General features: G+C 44.6%; 1 protein-coding gene across 1 annotated transcript; it reads left to right on the forward strand.

Annotated features, from left to right (window-relative positions):
- Nucleotides 1–810: 810 nt before the first annotated feature.
- NKX6-2 (NK6 homeobox 2) lies at nucleotides 811–7872 on the forward strand. Its single transcript, XM_070753981.1, is given in 5 exon segments — nucleotides 811–1474; nucleotides 1476–1601; nucleotides 1603–1882; nucleotides 3144–3316; nucleotides 7401–7872. Coding segments are annotated over 5 exon segments (882 nt in total). The 5' UTR covers nucleotides 811–1441; the 3' UTR covers nucleotides 7671–7872.
- Nucleotides 7873–20562: the final 12690 nt, after the last annotated feature.

Here is a 20562-nt window from a genome sequence, read left to right on the forward strand (position 1 = left end):
TCAGCTCTAGGATGTGTTCTTTGAATGTTCCCTTTATTTTTTTTGAGCAGTGTGTGTGTATATACACACCCACATATACATGTTTTTTTATTTTCTTGATTTTATATACAGTATATATATATATATATATATATATATATATATATATATATATATATATATATCACATGTTTTTTTGCTGAATCCAACAGAAAACACACACACACATATATATATATTATTATATATTATATACTGTATATAATTCCATTCCATATGTATATATGGAAACGGCAAATTCACATACAGTATTCCGTTTTATGTCGCTCGGTTTATTCTTCTGCCGTGGGAAAAGCCGCGTTAATGTTTTTAGCGGTCTCAGAAAAAGCGGAATGAGGGGGGGGGGGGAGGAAAAAAAAGAGCTTTCATTTGTAAAAGTGACTTTGAATAATGGTGCAAAAGGTCTGGAGGACTTCGGTTGACATCCACGCCGTACTTATTAATTTTTTCCCTTTAATTTATTGCTCAAACCCAGAAGGGGGAAGAAGGAGAAGGAGAAGAAAAAAGAAGCTCACGCCTAACTAAACTCCCATTCCGCGGGATTTATTTAATCGCCGGAAAGATAAATCAGCCGGCAAATTTACAGCCGTTTAAAAGGACCCTGGACCGACTTTTATCGCTGCAGCTTCGAGCGGCCTCGCTCCGACTCCGCCCCCCTCCCTGGCTCCGCCCCCTCTTGGCTCCGCCTCCGCCCGGCCCGCAAAAGCGGGAGAGGAGGCCGCCCGGCCATTGGCTGAGAACGTCGGGCTCGGAAGAGAGCGCGGCCAATGGGAGGAGCGCGGCCGGCAGGTGGGCGCGAGGTTATCAGCGCATCTTGTCCCGAGCGGAGAGTCCGAGCCGAGAGTCCTTCTGCGCCCGGGCGGGGATTTCGCGGACGGGGAAGCTCCGCGGAGGCCGGGAAGCCACACAAAAAAGGAGGGATCGCGCGGCCAGAACCGGTGGAGGAGAAAAAGCTCCGGCTTCCCCCCTTGCAGGATTTCCAATCGGGGCTTTCACCCTCTCCCCCTTTTGGTTTGAAGCAAAGCAAAGGCGCCAGAAGACTGGAGCGGGCCGGCCGGGTTTCTCCCGCGCCTCCTTGTTTCCCGGGTGATCGCTTCCGCCTCCGCCGCTGGCCTGAGAACGTCCCACTCCCGAGCGATCGCGGCTGGGCTGGCCCGCAAGCGGGACTTCGGGACGATCGCCGCCCTTCGCTCGGCGCCGCCCACGTGGGTGCCACGAACTCGGCTCCGTTGGCTCGGCTGCTGACTTTTCCCCCGGCCGAGCACGGTTTCCGCCTTCGCCTGCTCCGAGTTGGAAGACGGGAAGCGGCGGCGGGTCCCTTTTCTCCCCTCCTCTCTCTCTCCTCTCCCCCGCTCTCCTTCTCTCCTCCTGCCCCCGCCCGCCGCCCCCTTGATGCTCCCCAATGTTAGCCGTGGGGCCGATGGAGGCTAACCGCCCCGGGCGCCTTCGTGTTCAGCAGTCAGCCGCTGGCCGCGCTGCACAATATGGCCGAGATGAAGACCTCGCTCTTCCCCTACGCCTTGCAGAGCCCCGCCGGCTTCAAAGCGCCCGCCCTGGGCGGCCCTCAACGCCCAGATCCCGCTGGGCACGCCGCACGGCATCAGCGACATCCTGGGCAGGCCCGTGGGGGCTGCAGCCGCTGCAGCCGCGGCAGCCGCCGCCGGCAACCTCCTCTCCGGCCTGCCCCGCCTGAACGGACTGGCCGCCGCGGGGATGTATTTCAACCCGGCCGCCGTCTCCAGGTACCCCAAGCCCTTGGCCGAGCTGCCCGGCAGGCCGCCCATCTTCTGGCCCGGAGTCGTGCAGGGATCGCCCTGGAGGGATCCCCGGCTCGCCTGTCCCGGTAAGGCGGCTTTGGGGGAGAGGTTGGCCGGGAGGGAGGGGGAGGGCCCCAAAGGAGCGGAGGCGGCCGGGAGAGATCCCAGGGGATCCTTTGGATCCTTTCCCGTTTTTTAAACCACCCATCGATTCGGGAGATTCCCAAACAGGGAAATCCCAGCTCTCTGCTCGCCATAGGAACAGGCGGCGGCTCTGGGACGCCAAAGTCGGCGAGCTTGCAAAGGAGCGGCCGAGGGGTCCCGTGTCCGTGGAGCCAGGCGGGAAAGCCAAGCGGGTGGCGGCGGGGAGGAAGAGGAGGAGGGGGGGGGGGGTCGGGGCGAGGCGGCCTTTCCCGAGGCTGCGCGGTGCGGGCGAAGGCTTCTTTCGAGCCTCTCGGCTTCCGCCCGCCCTTGGATCCGTTTCCTTGGCTTTCCCCGGCGCAGGGGCTGTCCTGGGCTGCAGGCTCAGGATCCCGGTGGAGCGCCGCCGAGATTCGGGGGGCTTAGACGCTGCCTTTTCTGCGCTGATGGGGTCTCTTCCCAGAGATGGGCTGCTAAGATGGAACGGTGGGGTGGGCTCTCCCCCGTGGCTCTGAATGCTGGCGGAGTCCAGCGCAATTCTGCTACTGCACCTGGGCAGGGAGCGAAATCGCGCGCGGACACGCAGGTGAGAGATGGAGGGAGAGAGAGAAAGAATGGAAGGGAGACTGAGAGAAAAAGATAGAGAAAGAAAGAGGGAGAGAAAGATAATTTGAAGACAGGGAGAGATGGAGGAAAGAGAAAGATCGAATGGGAGGAAAGGAGACAGAGGGGGAAAGAAGGAGGAAGGGACAGATGGATGGAGAGAGAGAGAAAGAGAGGGAGAGAAAGATAGATTGGGAGACATGGAGAGGTGGAGGGAGAGAGCGAAAGATCGAATTGGGAGGAAAGGAGACAGAGTGGGAAAGAGAAAGAGAGGGAGAGATGGAAAGAGGAAGAATGGAAGGGAGACAGGGAGAAAGGAAGAGAGAGATGGAGAGATGGGGGAGAAAGAGAAAGAAAGGAGAGAAAGATAGATTGGGAGACAGGGAGAGAGAGAAAGAGAAAGACAGAATAGGAGGAAGGGGGGCAGAGAGATGGGGAAAGAGAAAGACTCCTGCGTGTCCGCGGGCAATTTCGCTCCCTGCCCAGGTGCAGTAGTAGAATTGCGCTGAACTCCGCCAGCACTCAGAGCCACGGGGGCGAGCACACGTCACCCTTCCACCTTAACAGCCCTCCTCTGGGCCTCTTCCTCTCCCTCGCTTTCAGCCCAGGCCGGGATGGTTTTGGACAAGGACGGCAAGAAGAAACACTCGCGGCCCACCTTCTCGGGCCAGCAGATCTTTGCGCTGGAGAAGACCTTCGAGCAGACCAAATACCTGGCCGGGCCGGAGAGAGCTCGCCTCGCCTACTCGCTGGGCATGACGGAAAGTCAAGTCAAGGTGGGTAGATACGGCGCGCTCGGCCAGGGTGGCGCCCGGCTCGGCTTTTCCCCGGTGTAGCAACTCCAACGCAGATGGGGAGGGAGGGAGGGCTTACTAGCTCCTGTTGCCAAATCCTAACGTCTCCGGAGCCACCGGTGTCAGCCCCGGTGAACTAAAGCCGACTGTCTCCGAGGAAGCCAGTGGACGCTTAAGAAGTTAAAGTCTTGTTAGATTCCAGAGAAAGTCTTCCCAAAGGGGCCCTGGTTGGGATTCACAGCTTGCCTGGATTTAATGCGGGTCGTGCCACTTTTCTTAGTCGGACACTTTGTGTTGCTTGCTTGCTTAATGAATTAATGTCGGATGAAGCTATAGGTTTCTTGGAACAAAATTAGGTTTACTGTCAAAACCTTAGGTTTCCTATCCTATCACTTCACTTCATTCTGAAGGTCAAAAACCGAAACAAAACAGAAACAGCAAATCTTGAACTTTGGGAAACTGATATTTATCATAGATCACATTCTTCATTGCAAAGTTTACTAAAATAAAACAAATTTTCCATTGCTACTATTAAAAGTGTTATGAAGAGGTTAAATGCAGAGGCTGTCTTCTCAGCCTTTCTCCCTGGCTCCATACTTACTGCTGCTCCCCCATCCCTGCCTGTTTCACCTTTTCACCCATTTTTACTTCTAGCAAGGATAATAATAATAATAATAATAATAATAATAATAATAATAATAATAATAAATAATTTCTTAGATTTGTATGCGGCCCCTTTCCGAGGACTCGGAGATAAACTGAAATGTTTAAGGTCTGGAAAGAAAACAGATCTTACATTCTTGGCAAGATGCAAATTATTTTTAAAAATGAGAGAACCTTTTTGCTAATAAAAGCTAAACTAATTAATTGAATGTCTCCCTGTAGCCAAGTTTGAGACAACCTTTGCATTACAAATCCTCTGAAAGAGCTTTTCTCTAGAGTGTTCAGAAAGGCAATTCCACCATTTTCTCAGGAACCAGGAAGCAATTCAGAAGTATTTTACAATGAGGGATTTTGCAATAACAACCTGTTGAACTGAAAATAAAATACTTCTTTTATGCCAAAACTAAAATGCGGATTGGAACCATATGCTTTCTTTACAAATTCAAAAATTATCTCTTCCTGAATATAGAAAGCCTGGAATTTCTCTCACAATTCTGTACTATGGTCATTCTTAGAATTAATTGTCCCAAAAACAAAAGAAATAATAGTTTACCTTATTTTCTAATGTTACAGAAGGCCAAAAGGAAATATTAATACGAGCTAAGATGTCATGCCTTTAAGAGGCCAAGGGAGTGACTAGCTTAATGTGTGGCTAACAGCCTGATGAACATTTGAGATGGACCTCACTATTGAGATTTAATCCATATTCTGAGCAAGTTTTTTCTTATTTGATTAATTTAGAAAAAAAGGGAAAGCTAAGTTGAAATAAACTTTTAAGGTTTCAATTAGAAATAGATAGTATTAGCGCCAATCCAGTAATTAATACTAAGATATCCAAATAATTTCAACCCCACCCCTCCCCCTGCAAAGTTAGCAATTAATTCCAAAGGGGCTTCTTGGAAAGTAAGCTCTATTGAGTTCAGCTGGTTTTTGTTTCTGGTGAAAGTGATTCATCTGTATTTCAAAGAGGCTTGCTGGGAGTTCTCTTTAAATCAAAGGGGACTTTACCTTGGAGTAAATCTGCTTACAGCATAATTGAAAGCCCTCCTATTTGAAAGCAGGGTTCTTACAAATTTCCTTCCTACTAATTACTAACTTTGGAATTGATGGTGGGATGTGTGAATGGTGTGACATAGTTTAAAGGCCTCTGAACCTGCACATCACAAATTGTTTTGTAGGATTGCAAGGCAGTCAGTTGAATAATTATACCAAGTTCCAGTTTGAAGGGCAAAATGTATACATGTTGAGTTTCCATCTAATCATAGCACCCTAAACTAAATTTTCTTGGAATTGTGCAGGAACTCAGAAAAAAGATGTAGTTGCACAAAAGTGATATTGACAAGGATTTGGGGGGTATCCACATATGCCCTGAATTGTTTTGATCTTCAAATCCAGACTGCTGCACTATTTTAACGGGATAGTTAATGTTAGGGGACTCAAAGCGGTATACAGTATAAGGAATTATTGTAAATAAATTTCCAGGACAATACTTCCTGGTATTTGTATATTTGCATGGAAATATACAAATTTTTGTGGCTCTGGATTGCAGCTGATCATAATGATGGGGGATTTAAATGGCATATTATCTTTAGCATTAGCAGTCAGTATATTATTAAGTGGCATTATCTGCTTTATGTTCATGTTGAATATCTGAAATCTATTTAGGAATATAATGTATTCAAATTTATTTATTCAAAACAAGCACTGTTGCTCTTATATCTAAATCCCACTCCGATTCTGGTACTTCTAGTTGTGCCCTATTTACAGTTTTGGGGAACTGACATTTTACAGACTGAAAATCCAAATTCCTAACTAAGCTCACATTAGAATTTTTAAAACAGCATGCATTCTTTAAAACAAACAAAACCACAATTCATAAAAGGGCAAATAATAATAATTCAGGGGGAATAGAGGATTGTGCCATTCTACTTTGAGAATGCACTCCCTTTTCTTCCTTCTCTCCCCCCCCCCCCCCCATTCTTGGCTGGGGGAAGAGCTTTTAAAAAAAAGTTTTAAAAAGGTTTATAAACTTTAAAAAACCCCACTACTTTTAATAAATGTTTATTTAAAGTAATGTCTTGAGTTTTTCTCTAACCTCCCTTCCTCACTAAAATTTAAAATTTCATTTTTCATAATTTACATTTTTGGAAGTTCGTTCATTTTTAGTTATTTAGCGATTTCCATTGGCCAGTTTTTCCACCAAAATATCTGTGTTGCTGTTAAATCTGGGGAAACCCGAACACCACAATTGGAGGAGTTTCCTCCAATTAACCGTATTCGAAGGATTATTCTCAATTCGCAAGATCCCGTTTGCAAACACTAGCAGGTGACGGCGACTAGGGAAGAGCGACATCTCTAAGCATCGCTCTTTCCTTTAGGGATTCCTTTCCCCACTCCCGCCAGTACTTCAAGCAAAGGCCAGTTTAGCTGCAAAACCGACTTCGGGGCTTAAATGTCTCCCCGAAAGACGGAGGAGCTCGGAACTGCAACCTTTCCTTTGGCGCGGCCCCTCGTCTCAGGTGTCCCGGCCTCCTTTGCTATTTCAGAGGTTGGAGGGAGGGAGGGGTCGCCCACTGGAATCCCGTGGTGGTCTGGCTCGCTTTTAAGCGCCGCCGTCCAGCTTGGTGCGCGATAAAGCAGGAAGGCCAGTCGGGGGAGAGGCCGCATCGACGGCTCCTCAGCACTGCCAGAAAATGCGGGGCGGGGGAAATAGGGCCTCGACCGGGTTTGAGTTCCTAGGCGAAAGCAGATCCGGATCCTCCCCATCCTCTGCTGCAGGGAATCCCCAAGCTTGGCAACTTTTAAGCCTGGCAGACTTCAACTCCCAGTATTCCCCCAGTCAGCAAAGCTGGCTGGGGAATTCTGGGAGTTGAAGTCCGCCAGGCTTAATGTTCAGTGTTCATTGTGGGTTTTAAATTGTCCTGTGCTGATTTTAAGAGCTTTTATATTGCACTATTTTTAGGGGTGGGTGGGTGTCTTATACATTGTTCAAAAAAAAAAACACCCAAAAAGGAAACAGTTAAACAACACAATATAACTGCAAGTAAATCAAACTTCTGTGAAATCAAACTGTCCACTTAGGAAGCAACACTGATTTCAATTTGTTGTCAGCACATTCAACTTTGTACAGAACAAAGTATTAAATGAGAATATTTCATTCATTCAGATCTAGGATCTGAGTGTTCCCTTTATTTTTTTGAGCAGTATATATTGTTTGTTTGTATATATGTATATATAATATTTAAGATGTATGTATGTTTGTATTTGGTTGTAAACCGCCCAGACTGCTCCGGTAGTGGGGCGGCATATAAATAAATAAATGTGGGTTGGAGGCCCCTGCTCTGGAGGCAACCCAGACGTCTGACTTTGACCGTCTCTCTCGCTCTCTCTCTGGCCGACCCAGGTCTGGTTCCAGAACCGGCGGACCAAATGGCGGAAGCGGCACGCCGCCGAAATGGCCTCGGCCAAGAAGAAGCACGACTCGGAGACGGAGAAGCTGAAGGAGAGCTCGGAGAATGAGGACGACGACGAGTACAACAAGCCGCTGGATCCCAATTCGGACGACGAGAAGATCACGCGGCTCCTCAAGAAGCACAAAGCGGCGGCAGCAGCGGTGGTCGCCCCCCCATTAGCCCTACTCAGCCCCTGTAGCAACACCTCGGAGCCCTCGTGACTGTGGTCGGGCCCGGGCCCTGACCTTCCCGCCCTCCCCTCCTCTCCGCCGGCCAAGCAGGGTAGTCGACGCCGGCCTCGCGACTGGCCGCCGCCACGCCATGTCGTGTATAGCCCGCGTGTCGGGAAAAGTCCTTTCTGTAAATATATATATTTTTACCGAATAAATTATGGCGAGGAACCGCCGTCCCGTTGCGCGGGAATGAAAGGAGAAAAGTTATTCCCGGCCTTCGTCGGGTAACGGCCGGGTTTCTTGGCCTTCCCGCCTTTCGCCTCATACACCCCGTCCTCACGCTCCCCCGCTTCTGACTTCGCAAATGGAGGCCGCCGCCGCCGCTGCGACTCGAAAGAGAGCGAGCGCTAAAAGCAAGGCGGCTGCGGCCGGGACGTGCGCGGGCTCTTTCAGCGGGCTTTCGCGAGGGCCCGGCAGCGTGTGGTAAACAAGAGGTTCGGTGGAGGGCAGCCCTTCTTATATCCGGGATTTGCTTCTTCGGGTCCGGTTCTCTAAAACAGCGACACGTACCCAGTCTTTTGGGCTCCAGGGACCGGTTCTGTGGAGAACAGCGCGAGGTTTTGTGCGCTGCCTGCTTCGCTTGTTTGCGCGGCGTGGTATCGGTCAATGGCCGGAGGCCGCTGCTCTAGGAGTGTAATCCTAGGCCTCTAATTAGGGAGCCAACCCTCCTCCATTTAATAGCAGGGTCTCCAACCTTGGCAACTTTAAGACTTGTGGACTTCAACTCCCAGAATCCCTCAGCCAGGGATTCTGGGAGTTGAGGTCCACAAGTCTTAAAGTTGCCAAGGTTGGAGACCCTGCTTTTAAAGGAACTTGTCTCCGGGTCAAAAGGAATGATGATGAACAGATAATTGATTTGGGCCTAAACTTGATTGCAGCTGTTTATGCATTGGGGGCTGAGTAAATAGGTAGCAGTTTGGGCTTCCTCTTTCCCAGGAGATCCTCAGGCTGCATAACTTTTGGTCTATCTACTCCGAGGCCTGTCCATTTAGCTGAAGCTGTTCTAATCCCTGGGATGCTCTGTGCAAAATAACAGCTTTAAATGTCAACTGCTAGCCTAGAACTTTCATCCCATTGGATTCTAGTCATTTGGGGGGGGAGGATGGGGGGGGGGGGAAAGGACCGGGAGTTGTAAATGCTGCTGGGATGTCAATGGGCTGAGGATGGAGTAGCTGCTGCCTTTGAAATTGTGATTTCCAACCCCCACCCCCTTTTTCTGCTCCTAACAATCAAGCTGTTGTTACTGTTTTGTATATGAGTGGAGAGGATACCAGCTCAGCTGTGTATATAGAAAATTACAGATTTTTGTCATGTATATTTCTAGTTGTAAAAAAAAAACCAAAAAAGGTTTCTTTCCCTTTTAAAAAAAAGTTTTTGGGTTTGGATGGCTTGGCTTCCTTTGGTTTTTTTTTTTTTTTGGTTGTTCTAAGGATGTCAAGGGAGAGAGAAGTGCTTCACTTGATTTTCAGTTGCTTTCTGACTTGTACAGTTGGAAAGACTTTGTATAAATCAATAAATTATTTAACAAGCTTTTCCTTTGGAAAATATCTGCCTTTGGAGTGTGATGACTGTCTTGGGCTTATTATTTCACTGGAGTTTTGCTGTTTTAGTGGAAATATTTTTGACTTGGATTATTTTCTATAGAACAAATAGCAAAGAACTGGTCTTGTTAATGGGCAGAACACTTTATATGTTAGGAATAGAAATAAAGAATACAGTACCGGACAGTTTTAAAGCCTTAACTTCCATTTCAGTGGATAGTTCAAGATAAAACTACAAACTTGGATATATTAGAGCATCAGGTAATTCTGGAAGCTTATTTGCTGTAAAAGAAAACTTTTCTGGATGATTTCCTCCTGATTAGATGCTAGATTAAATAAAACTTCACTTTAGAAAATTGCTTTACTTATGAAGAATAAGTTATAAATATTTGAAAATACAGAATACAGCCATACAAAAGAAGGAAACCTTAAGGCGTAATAAAAACATTCCTTCCCAGTGGTAATATAATATCACCATCACTATCATCCTTATTGAATCTGTAGGTTGTTGTCCAAAAGTATTGCTAAAGGAAACATTTTTTTTCAGGGTTCAGAATGGCTAAATGGGATTATCCTAATGAGTGATGCTGTTTCCATTATAATATCCAACTATTAGAAAACATCCCACTGAATCTCTCACTTATTCCATAATTATTAGGACAGGTTCAACTATTTGTGGCCAGACAGAACTATTTTCGATCTCATAGTATGATCTGGTCTTTGGCTAGCCACTTTACATAAAATCAGTGGAGGAGTGAGTGAGCAGAATCAAGACAAAACCCGAAATTGGATTAACTCAAATTAATTTTATTTTAAATTAAATTTATACATTTTATATGTTTGCTTGTCATATGTTTCATAAGTTCCCCTTCTATTGTATTATTAATTAAACAGTGGTGGTAACTTTTGAATGGGTGCTGGGATCTACACCCGGAGTTTTCAGGAGAAACATACAGAACACATAAAGTCAGTGTTAATAACTTGGTGTAATTCAGGCTAACTATCATCCTCATTCCGGCTTGAGGTCCACTAGGAGTTGGAATATTTTAATGGGATCAACAAGTCAAACAATGCGTGTTTCAAAGAGGTGAATACTGCTGTATGATTCAGTCATCTTAGATTGCAATATTGCTGTAATATGAATTTTGTACTTGAAGATACTACATCAGCTTCCATGAGAAATATGCCATTTCATGTGCATAGTTCCAAAATAATATAACCCTTTAGTCATAATGTAGAACTATTCCTGCTGTTTTATTAGACAACAAAGCATGAATAGAAATTGAATGAAATGTGAATACATTTTCTGACTTTAAGCTACTTTAGAGGCATAGTTTCAAACATATTGCTACAGGATTTTATGTCTGCAATACCAGTAATATAAAAGAAATGATTTTGAGGCTTTCGGTTTCAGTGCTCTGCACGCTTATTTGGTAATATGTCCCCTTAAAGTGTGAAAGATTAACTTCTGAATAAATTATGTGTAGGGTGCATAATTAGTTCTTTGGTGGAAAGTGCATAAATTTAAAAGAAGCCTGAAATTGCAAACCAAAAAAAAAAGGGTTAAGACCTATCAGAATGAGTGAAGATATTTTCAGACTTGGCACTGGACAGGGTGCATGTTAGCAGAAAAGCCACATCAGATTTCAGTGGGAGCAATGTTGGTTTATTTGAGCATTTGATAAACTGCTTTCCATAACTTGTGACCTTAGGCAGGTTACATCAATTATTTTTTAAAAGTCAAAATGTAAATACAATACATAACCAAAATAACAAATCATAGCCAACACAGCTGTCAAAAACAGCTTGATGTTACAGGACAAGATCCAAGTGGTAATTCCAATAAGAGAGGTGAAACCGATAATAAAACTATTTTTCCCAAGAACTGCTGCTTAAGGTAGCCATTTCACCTTTCTTGGTGGAAAAGTGTGGCAAAAAATGAACATTTTTTTCAATTCAGGTCTGGTTTTAATTAATTTAAGATTTTATATGAAAATATTAATATTTCCTGTAATTCCATTTTTAGTTTCATAATTTCTAATAATGCTATCAGCAATAGATAATGTTTATTTTCTTTATTTTTACAACAGCACTCATGTTTATGAATTTCTAACATAGAGGGTTGTTTAAACTGAACCTATTCATGCTTATTAAAAAGAAAGATCAACAGCCTTAAATGAAACTTTGAGGTAAATGTATAGGGATTGTGGTTTTAATTATTTACTTCACAAGATTTTTAATATATACCACTAACCTGAATAGATACCTTTCTGAAGAAAGCAATTTGTTTGCTTGAAGGTTTATAGCAGTAGTGAAACATATTCCCTGAACAATTTGGATGAAATGATTTAAATATAATTTAATAAATTAAAAAAATGCAAAAGTATCACAAAGCCTATGTGAAGTGAGGTGCAAGATTAAAATGTTATTTTTAAGTTATTGAAAATGCATTCTACAAAAATGATATATTTTTATTTATATAAAAATCTCTGTCCAACTCTGAATAATACCTATTATAAAAGTAGAATATCATTTTTACCTGAATAAATAGGAATACAATGAGCTTTCTCCTAATTGTGATATGTAATTTTATTTAAGGAAAAAATATCCACCCATCTACAATAGGAAGTACTTACCTTAAGCTTCCTCATGTGTTGCAAAATATGCAGGCTTTCTAGATATACTGTTGTCTTCGTCATACTAATTATTGATGTCTTCATCAAACTAATTACATCAAAGTAATGTGAGTTGCAACTGTTACAGAAACCTGCAAAAAGGCCAGGAATCTTTCTAGTCCGTCACCTACACACAGGGCACAACTTCAGCCAACTGCTGCCCCCTTCCTCATGGACTCTAAAATGATGCTTAGGCTGAGTTGCATCATGTGATGAAAAAGGCTAAAACATCTGGAGTAAAACGTCCTTACATAGTCAATCTTTTGGATTATCTCATCCTGGAAAACACTGTATTTTTCAGGCAAAAAAGGAAGGAAGGGAAAGAAGAAAGAAAGAGAAAGAAAGAAAGAAAGAAAGAAAGAAAGAAAGAGAAAGAAGCTACATTATCCCATAATGGCTAGTATTTAGTTCAGGAATAATGCTAAATTATTTTATGCTGAAAGTGCTGTTTGTTGATGAGAAAGCTATATTTTAAGTACTTGCTGGTCAAATGAGTTAAAAATTTCTTGTCCTTAATGGGGCTCTCTTTAAGCTTCATAATTGCCTTATGTTATCTAATCACTTAGGTTTTTTGTTTCTTTTGTGCTGCATTTCTAGTAATGAATACGAATATGGCCCTTGGGAGGGGTAATTGTTTTAGATGAAAGGACAAAGATGTAATACTACCTGAATTGTGTAGAAGCACTGAATTAAACAGAAGGAGACAGCCCATTATTATTATTATTATTATTCATTATTTCTGCACAATATTTTTTTCACGTCTGAAGGGGGGGGAAATCGCATTTCATTGGTAATTCTGTGTGCTACTTTTCTTCCAGGAACTCATCCTAATGTTTTCTCCGTGAGCTCCAGTTTTATCAACAAACCTATGAATCTAATTAAGTTGCAAAGCAGTAACTATGCTGACATAGCCCATAGGTTTCTTGCCTGAGTGTGGACAAAAACCTGGACCTCCCCAACTGTACCCAAACACTTGGCACTACATCACACACATATTTTAAAAAGCCCCTCCCTCCCTTTGAAAGAGAAAAAATATTTTGTAAGAAATAAATTCTTAGACTGAACATTACAGGTGTAGAAGGTTTCCTTTGTTTCTCCAATTCACAGAGCCAAAATTCAGCCACCTATTCTTTTGGTATTAGATCCCATTGGGACTGATTGGCAGGATGGCACTTTGGTAGTGTGGCACAACACTCACAGGTGGAAATCCCCATTTTCTGTAGATAAGAATCTTTTCCATCCCTGTCTAAAAACAAGCAGAACTTCTTCCAATTACAGTAGTACAATATGTTCTGCACTAGGTGAATCTACAGCCTGATACACCTTCATAGTTCTGTATAGGTTGGGGTTTTTTCAAGGTATCTATGCAAACAGATTGTATCTAAATGTCTGTTTAACGCTAGGATACCCAAAGTTGCTCCTATAATGTGCAATGCTGGGACTTGTAACAATATTACTCATAGATTTGAATCAACAGCATATTACACGAACAGGTAATGGAAGCTAACTTAGGCTACCTTCTCTTTAATGTGCAAATTTGAACTTATATATTGTTACATTTTGAAATTAAAACATGGAACTAAATTGGCATTTAGTTGCTCAGCCATTAAGGATGTCTTGGAAGATCTAAAAACAATACAGTCGCTGTCCTGCATCAAAGCCCAATTTTGTGTCATCCTAAAACTAGAATTTGTTTCTGTGACTTTCTAGAAGTTACTAGGTTTCAATTATTCAGCTCTGATTATGCTGTACAGTACACATTGTTTGGTTTTGTAGCTCAATATTCCAGTCCAGAGGATTACTGCAATTACAGGAAATACCTCTGTTGGTTTAAGCAATGGAAACTTGTTTTTAGATCAAACTTTACACTTGGATAGGCAGAACTCCTTGGCCAAGCCCATGCTTATCTTCCTAATTTAAAATGCAATTTTGCAATGATTACCACTCCTATTCCCAAAGTCAACTAGGTCTGAGGCAAGCTGCAAGCATTACTCTCAACATTAGTTAACCTACATTTGGTGAACTTTAAAGTTTGTTAAGCAGGGCAAATTCCTTCCAGCCTCTCTGAGCCTTTCTAAAATGCTGAGAGCCCACCCCTTCTGAGAAACCTGACATTTGATGTGCTACAGGTCATCTGGGAAAGTGATAGATTGCTCCACTTTTAGGGACTTGCTGATATACTGTAGTCCCGGGGTTATGACCACAATTGAGCCCAACATTTCTGTTAAGTGAGACAGTTAAGTGAATATTGCCTCATTTTAGGATCTTTCTTGTCACCCTTGTTAAATGAATCACTGCAATTAGTAACCCAGTTGTTAAATAAATCTGGCTTCCCCATTGACTTTGCTCATTAGAAGGTTGCAAAAGGTGATAACAGGACCTTGGGATGGGACACAGCAACGGTCACAAATATGAACCAGTGGCCAAGCATCTGAATTTTGATCACATGATCACAGGAATGCTGCCAAATTCCTACCTGAAAAACATGTCAGTTTTTTTTTTCAAATTTGTAATTTTGAATGGTCCCTAAATAAATTGTAAATTAAGGATTACCTGTACTTTGCCACTAGTTGGCCTCTCCTGGGTGAGGGCAAGATGCTGCTTGAGCAGAGAGAGGTTGTGACTTAAGGCAGTGCTTCCCAACCTTGGCCACTTGAAGATATTTGGACTTCAACTCCCAGAATGTTGGCTGGGGAATTTTGGGAGTTGAAGTCCAAATATCTTCAAGTGGCCAAGGTTGGGAAACACTGACTTAAGAGGTGGGAGAAAATGGGCGTCTCTGGGCTAAGCACTTTTCTTAAGGCCTGGGGATGTGGGGTCTGGCACTCTTGATGGTGAACTGGAGCGAATCTGAACCTCAGAGGCAAAGGAAACCTCTTGGGGAATATGTGGGGGTTTTGTCCTCCAGCAATAAGATTACCCCTTTGGTCAGGGGCACCTTGGCCAGACCTACTAACTTGGATTTTAGCCACTGCAGAGGAAGATGGAAGGGCAACAACCTGGCATGGTTTTGGAGCCTCGGTGGTGCAGTGGTTAGAGTGCAGTACTGCAAGCTACTTCTGCTGACCAGCAGTTTGACAGATGGAACCTCAGTAGGCTCAAGGTTGACTCAGCCTTCCATCCTTCTGAGATGAGTAAAATAAGGACCCAGATTGTTGGGGGCAATATGCTTACTCTCCATAAACCACTTAGAGAGGGTTTTAAACAGTGAAGGGCTACCAAAATTTTTACTACCACACTGTGGCTGTGGCTTATGCAGGACGCCCTGCATTTTCTTTCAACATCTTTCAGTGCAAATTGGGTGCTCTGGGGTGGAGCTCCATTTTCACTACCCCACTGCATCCCCCCCTCCAGGCAGTAGCCCACCCCCTGGATGTAAAGCACTGTGAAGCGGTATATAAGCCTAAACGCTATTACTATGGGTAAGGCAATGTAGATGTACTCCAACCTTTGAGTATTTCTGCTGTGTTAGGCTACAGCTCCTGGAACTCTCAGCTAGCTTTCCTTCATCCCAGGGAGATGAAGCCCAACACACCCGGGAAGCAGCACAGTAGGCCAATAGAGGTGCGGGCAGACCCAAGACTTCACCCCAAGCTGCTTCCTGAGTGGAAAGGTGCAAAAGGAAAGGAGCCGAGAGTACTCTTACTTATCTCCCTTACTCACCTCCCGATGAGTAAGGCTGGCCAGGCAGCCTTAAGGGTCAGCGGTGCTTTTAACCCTCTCTATTCCAGAAAGAATTAGTTGACGGGACCCGGAGAAGGCCAACTCTGTGGGACCTAACTGGTCGCTGGGATTCATGTGGCAGAAGGCGGTCCCGGAGATATTCTGGTCCATCCCCCGCTCCTGCCTGGACTTACGCGGGACGGAAGGGAGGGAATCAGATACCCAGCTGCCTCCTCTCGCTCAAATAACTCCGAGCTAGGACAGCGATGATTGATTGATTGATTGATTGGGTGATTGGACTAGTATGCCGCCCCTCTCCTAAGACTCCGGGGCGGGGGGGGGCTTATAGGGGTGGGCGGGCGGGGAAGAAGGAAGACCTGGCAAGCAGCAAATGAGGGCGGGAAGCATCTGGACAGACCTCTTTGCAGAAGTCGAGCAGGGCCTGAGATGCAAACCCAGTTGTGCAAAGTCTCGATGGAGAATCGCAGTCATCCAGATCATGGTCGTCCTAAAGGTGACCCCCCCCCCGAAGCTTAGCATTAGCATATACAGTAGACTTATATAGCACTTCACAGTGCTTTTACAGCCCTCTCTAAACGGTTTGCAGAATCAGCCTATGGCCTCCCAACAATCTTGATAACAATCTTAACCACCTCGAAAGGCTGGAAGGCTAAGTCAACTTCGAGCCGGTGGTGAGATTTGAACTGCTGAACTACAGCTAGCAGTTAGCTGAAGCAGCCTGCAGTTCTGCACTCCGACCACTGCGCCACCCCGGCTCTTAAGCTTCCAGGATGAGAAGCGAAACGACTTCAAAGGGGAAAAAAACCCAGAAAGTCCAGTTGCCTCTTGAAAAAAGCACCTTTGGGACTACTTGCACCAAGGATCAGCCACTCCCCGTCCTCGGCACCAAATCTCCAGCGGCAGTCATTCCCCGAAGACGCAGGGTCGATGAGTGGCTTGGCCCGTGTTCACATCAGCTGAAACGGCGCGGGTGCCTATTTATGTTATTTATTTATTTTATTTATTTGTCAAACACGTATAGGATAGTAGTAGTTTGTAAAAACATGGAATAGAATAGAATAGAATAGAATCCTTTATTGGCCAGGTATGATTGGACACACAAAGAATTTGTCTTTGGTGCATCTGCTCTCAGTGTACATAAAAGAATTTTTAAAAAAAAACCATAAGTAAAAATTAGGGATAAAAGAGGACAATAGGATAGTAGGACAGGGACGGTAGGCACAATGGTGCACTTATGCACGCCCCTTACAGACCTCTTAAAAACGGGGGAGAGGTCGATTGTAGAAGTCTAAGGTTAAAGTTTTGGGTGTTTGGGGATCCCCTCGTCTGTCGGGGCTGTTGGACTGACAACTCCCCTCTTTACCGGTCACTTCGCTGTTGATGCTGGGAGCTGCGCGGGGCGGGCAGGCTGCTTCTGTATAATCTCTCATTGATGGGACTTTGGATTTTTGCAACATTGGCTCGCTCGGCCCTAGCTTTAGCGAAGAGCGGTGCTCACACGCTCCCCTCCCATTCCTCCCTTGCCAGCCCGGGGGCGCCTTCCTCGGGCTCAGGCCATTCATCCCAAGGAGAGGTACCAGGAGAGGCCCATCTTCCCTTAAACAGGGGACCTCCCGAGCAAAGCATTGAAAAAGGCGGACGGGCGGGAGTTTTGCTTCTCTAATAAGGCAATCCGTGCCTGGGTTCAGAGACCCCTGTTAAGCCAATGGTGCGGTCGCTTTTAGCCAAGATCTTGTGTCATAGGCCGTAATGGCCCGACTCGCATGTAACGATTATCGCTAAATCAATGGATGGCTTTACAGCATGGTTAAAACAAAAAACAAAAAAGACGGTCGTGACGGCGTGAGCAAAGCTCTTAAAAACAGCGGGATGCAGCGGGGATAATCTTTAACCAGTGGTTACCAACTGGAGGGGAGAACATTTTGGTGGTCCGCAGAAAAATGATTTGTATTTTTATATTGCGCTAAACCGGGGAACTTTAAGAGACTTTGCAAACTTGGCAACATTTAAGACTTGTGGACGTCAACTTCCAGAATTAATCAACTTCCAGAATAGCTGGCTGGAGAATTCTGGAAATTGAGGCCCACAAGTCTCAAAGTTACTAAGTTTGAAGACCTCTGCACTAAATACTATTTTATCTTTTTTTAAAAAAATCATTTTAGTGACCCACGGGATTTAAAAATATGAATTTGGTGGTCCCTGAGGTCCTAATGGTGACCCCCGATCTGAACTGTTTTGACCTTAACCCCGAACACCCGTGTAAGATACACACAAGCTAAAATTAAACGCATGATTTTTAAGCCAGCCGCGTCCCGTCGCTGGGTTAATTCGGATCACCAGCAAGTCAGAGTCCGGCCGCACAAATCCACACTCGGCACCTTTTGAAACCTGGACAGATCCGGCCTTTGGCCTGGTTTGCCTTGATAAACGGCAAGTTAGTAGTCCTCATTAAGTCGTCGTTGTCCGTCGGCATCTTATCGTTAGCTTTTATTTTTTCCGCGTTTCCCAAAGGGCTGGGAGCCAGTTTGGTTTATTCCCCGACTAGAATCCGAGAGAGAGGTTTTGATGGCTCTCCCCTTCACAACGATGGTCGTACTTAATCGCTTTCCTTTTGGCAGAAAGTGCGACTGCTTCTTCCCAAAAACCGACTTGGAAGGAAAATCCCTTTCACTCTCAACTAAACTGCTCAAAAAATTAAAGGGAACACTCAAATAGCACATCCTAGATCTGAATGAATGAAATATTCTCATTGAATACTTTGTTCTGTACAAAATTGGACGTGCACAACAGCATGTGAAATTGATTGTCAACCAGTGTTGCTTCCTAAGTGGACAGTTTGATTTCACAGAAGTTTGATTTACTTGGAATTATATAGTGTTGTTTCAGTGTCCCCTTTATTTTTTTGAGCAGCGTACTTGGGCTCACCAAGATATTAATTAACCCACACTGCAGAAAAAACAATTGCAGCCAACCTGCCTTCCATTGAGGACCTGTATACTGCACGAATCAAAAAGAGGGCTGTGAAAATATTTACTGACCCCTCGCATCCTGGACATAAACTGTTTCAACTCCTACCCTCAAACGTCGCTACTGAGCACTGCACACCAAGACAACGAGACACAAGAACAGTTTTTCCCCGCAGGCCATCACTCTGATAAACAAATAATTCCATCAACACTGTCAAAGTATTTACTAAGTGTGCACTACTATTACTACTAGTTTTTTCTCATCATTCCTATCACCCATTTCCTCCTACTTATGACTGTATAACTGTAACTTGTTGCTTGCATCCTTAAGATTTTTATTAATATTATTTCCTCATTGCTTATTTGACCCCTATGACAAGCATCATGATTCTTGACAAATGTATCTTTTTCTTTTATCTACACTGAGAGAAAATGCACCAAAGACAAATTCCTTGTATGTGCAACCAATAAAGAATTCTATTCTTTTCTAACCCTATTCTATCACACGTGAGGGCTAATTTCGGGATCTAAAGGCGGTTGGGCATAAAGCGTTTGCCCCTTCGCTCATACTTGGTAGCCGAAGGGGCTGTCAATTCCAGGACACTCGGGGCCCAGGTTCTCCTCTTCTGAAAGACCGAAAGCGCAATTCGCCCAACCTAGTGCGACAAATGCGGTTGGCAATTTTATATCGGTGCAATTAGAGTGAGCATCAAGCCCTAGGCTTCCTTTGGGTGAAATGTCCGCCAGACCTGCCCTTTCAATCCAATGCAAACTTTGGGAACTGATTAGATTAGATTAGATTAGATTTATTGGATTTATATGCCGCCCCTCTCCGCAAACTCGGGGCGGCATATAAACTGCATGGCACGGGGTTATAAATTACAATAAGATAGGCGCCTATTTACAAGACACGTTTTGCTACGGCTTTCTCTTCCGCCCGGGATGCATTCTAATTCTAGGCAATAGCTCCCACATGCAACTCAAGGGAAAGTGGGCTGGACGCCGAGTTAATTTTTCGAGTTCGCTTTAGGCGCTGAATATAAGGCATAATAAGTACTGTATAAGCTGAACTCCCACGTTTGCCGGAGATTGTTCACTAGTGTTCTGTGTTCTCCTGTAAGATAATGAGTTCCATCAAAACAAATTCTTGGTGGACTCCAGAAAAGAAACTTGCAGGGCCATCAGTGCGCAATTACGGAATCTGGTGTAATAGTCGGAGTGTCAGATTAGCAGGGAGGTCACTGAGGGTTATGTAGGTCCTCTCCCCTTCCCCCTTTTCTCTGGTTTTGGTTCTTAGAGACAATTTGTAGAGAAGAAAGGAAGGGAGGAGGGAGGGAGGGGAAAGAGAAAGGGGGGGGGAGAAATGAAATTGAGTGCAAGTTAAAAGGTAAAACATTCTTAATCAATTGAAGCAGCAACTTCTCCTTGGTCCCGGATAATGAAGACGGCATTTGTGCACTTATCCCATCGACTTCACTGATGTTTCCTCCACGCTATGCTGGGTGGCATTCGTTGTTGACCAATTGAACTGGCCGGTGACCAATTCAATGGCTATAAACAGATTTAAACAGGACTCTCCTTGCAGGGGGAACCAGAGATAAAAGAAGCAGCGCATCTAAGATCATGGAAAAGGGCGTTTCGGTATAACTTGGTGTGTGTGTGTGTGTGTGTGTCAGCCTGCTCCGGCGGTCTAAAGTGATCTGACTCGCTTATTATATTCCCGAAGCTGTTTGGCTTCAACGTGTTTTCTTCTATCACAGCCTGCAAGTCCTCGTTGGCTTCCTGTCGTTCAGCGGCTTTCATTCGCCTTCAGTAACTACACGAAGCCAGCCCACAGCAGAATAAAAAAGGCAGAACGAGATTTCCTCGTTAGTTTTGCGTTGAAAGTTTGACACACAAAATCTGGTAAAGACCCAGCAGAGGATTCACACATGCTAAAGTTTGCTAAACTTGAGCTAATCAGCATATTGTGTGAAGGTACCGCTGGTAATCCATATAGGGGAGTTAATATGAG

Source organism: Erythrolamprus reginae, chromosome 5 (genome assembly GCF_031021105.1).
Source record: "Erythrolamprus reginae isolate rEryReg1 chromosome 5, rEryReg1.hap1, whole genome shotgun sequence".
Taxonomy (NCBI): Eukaryota; Metazoa; Chordata; class Lepidosauria; order Squamata; family Dipsadidae; genus Erythrolamprus; species Erythrolamprus reginae.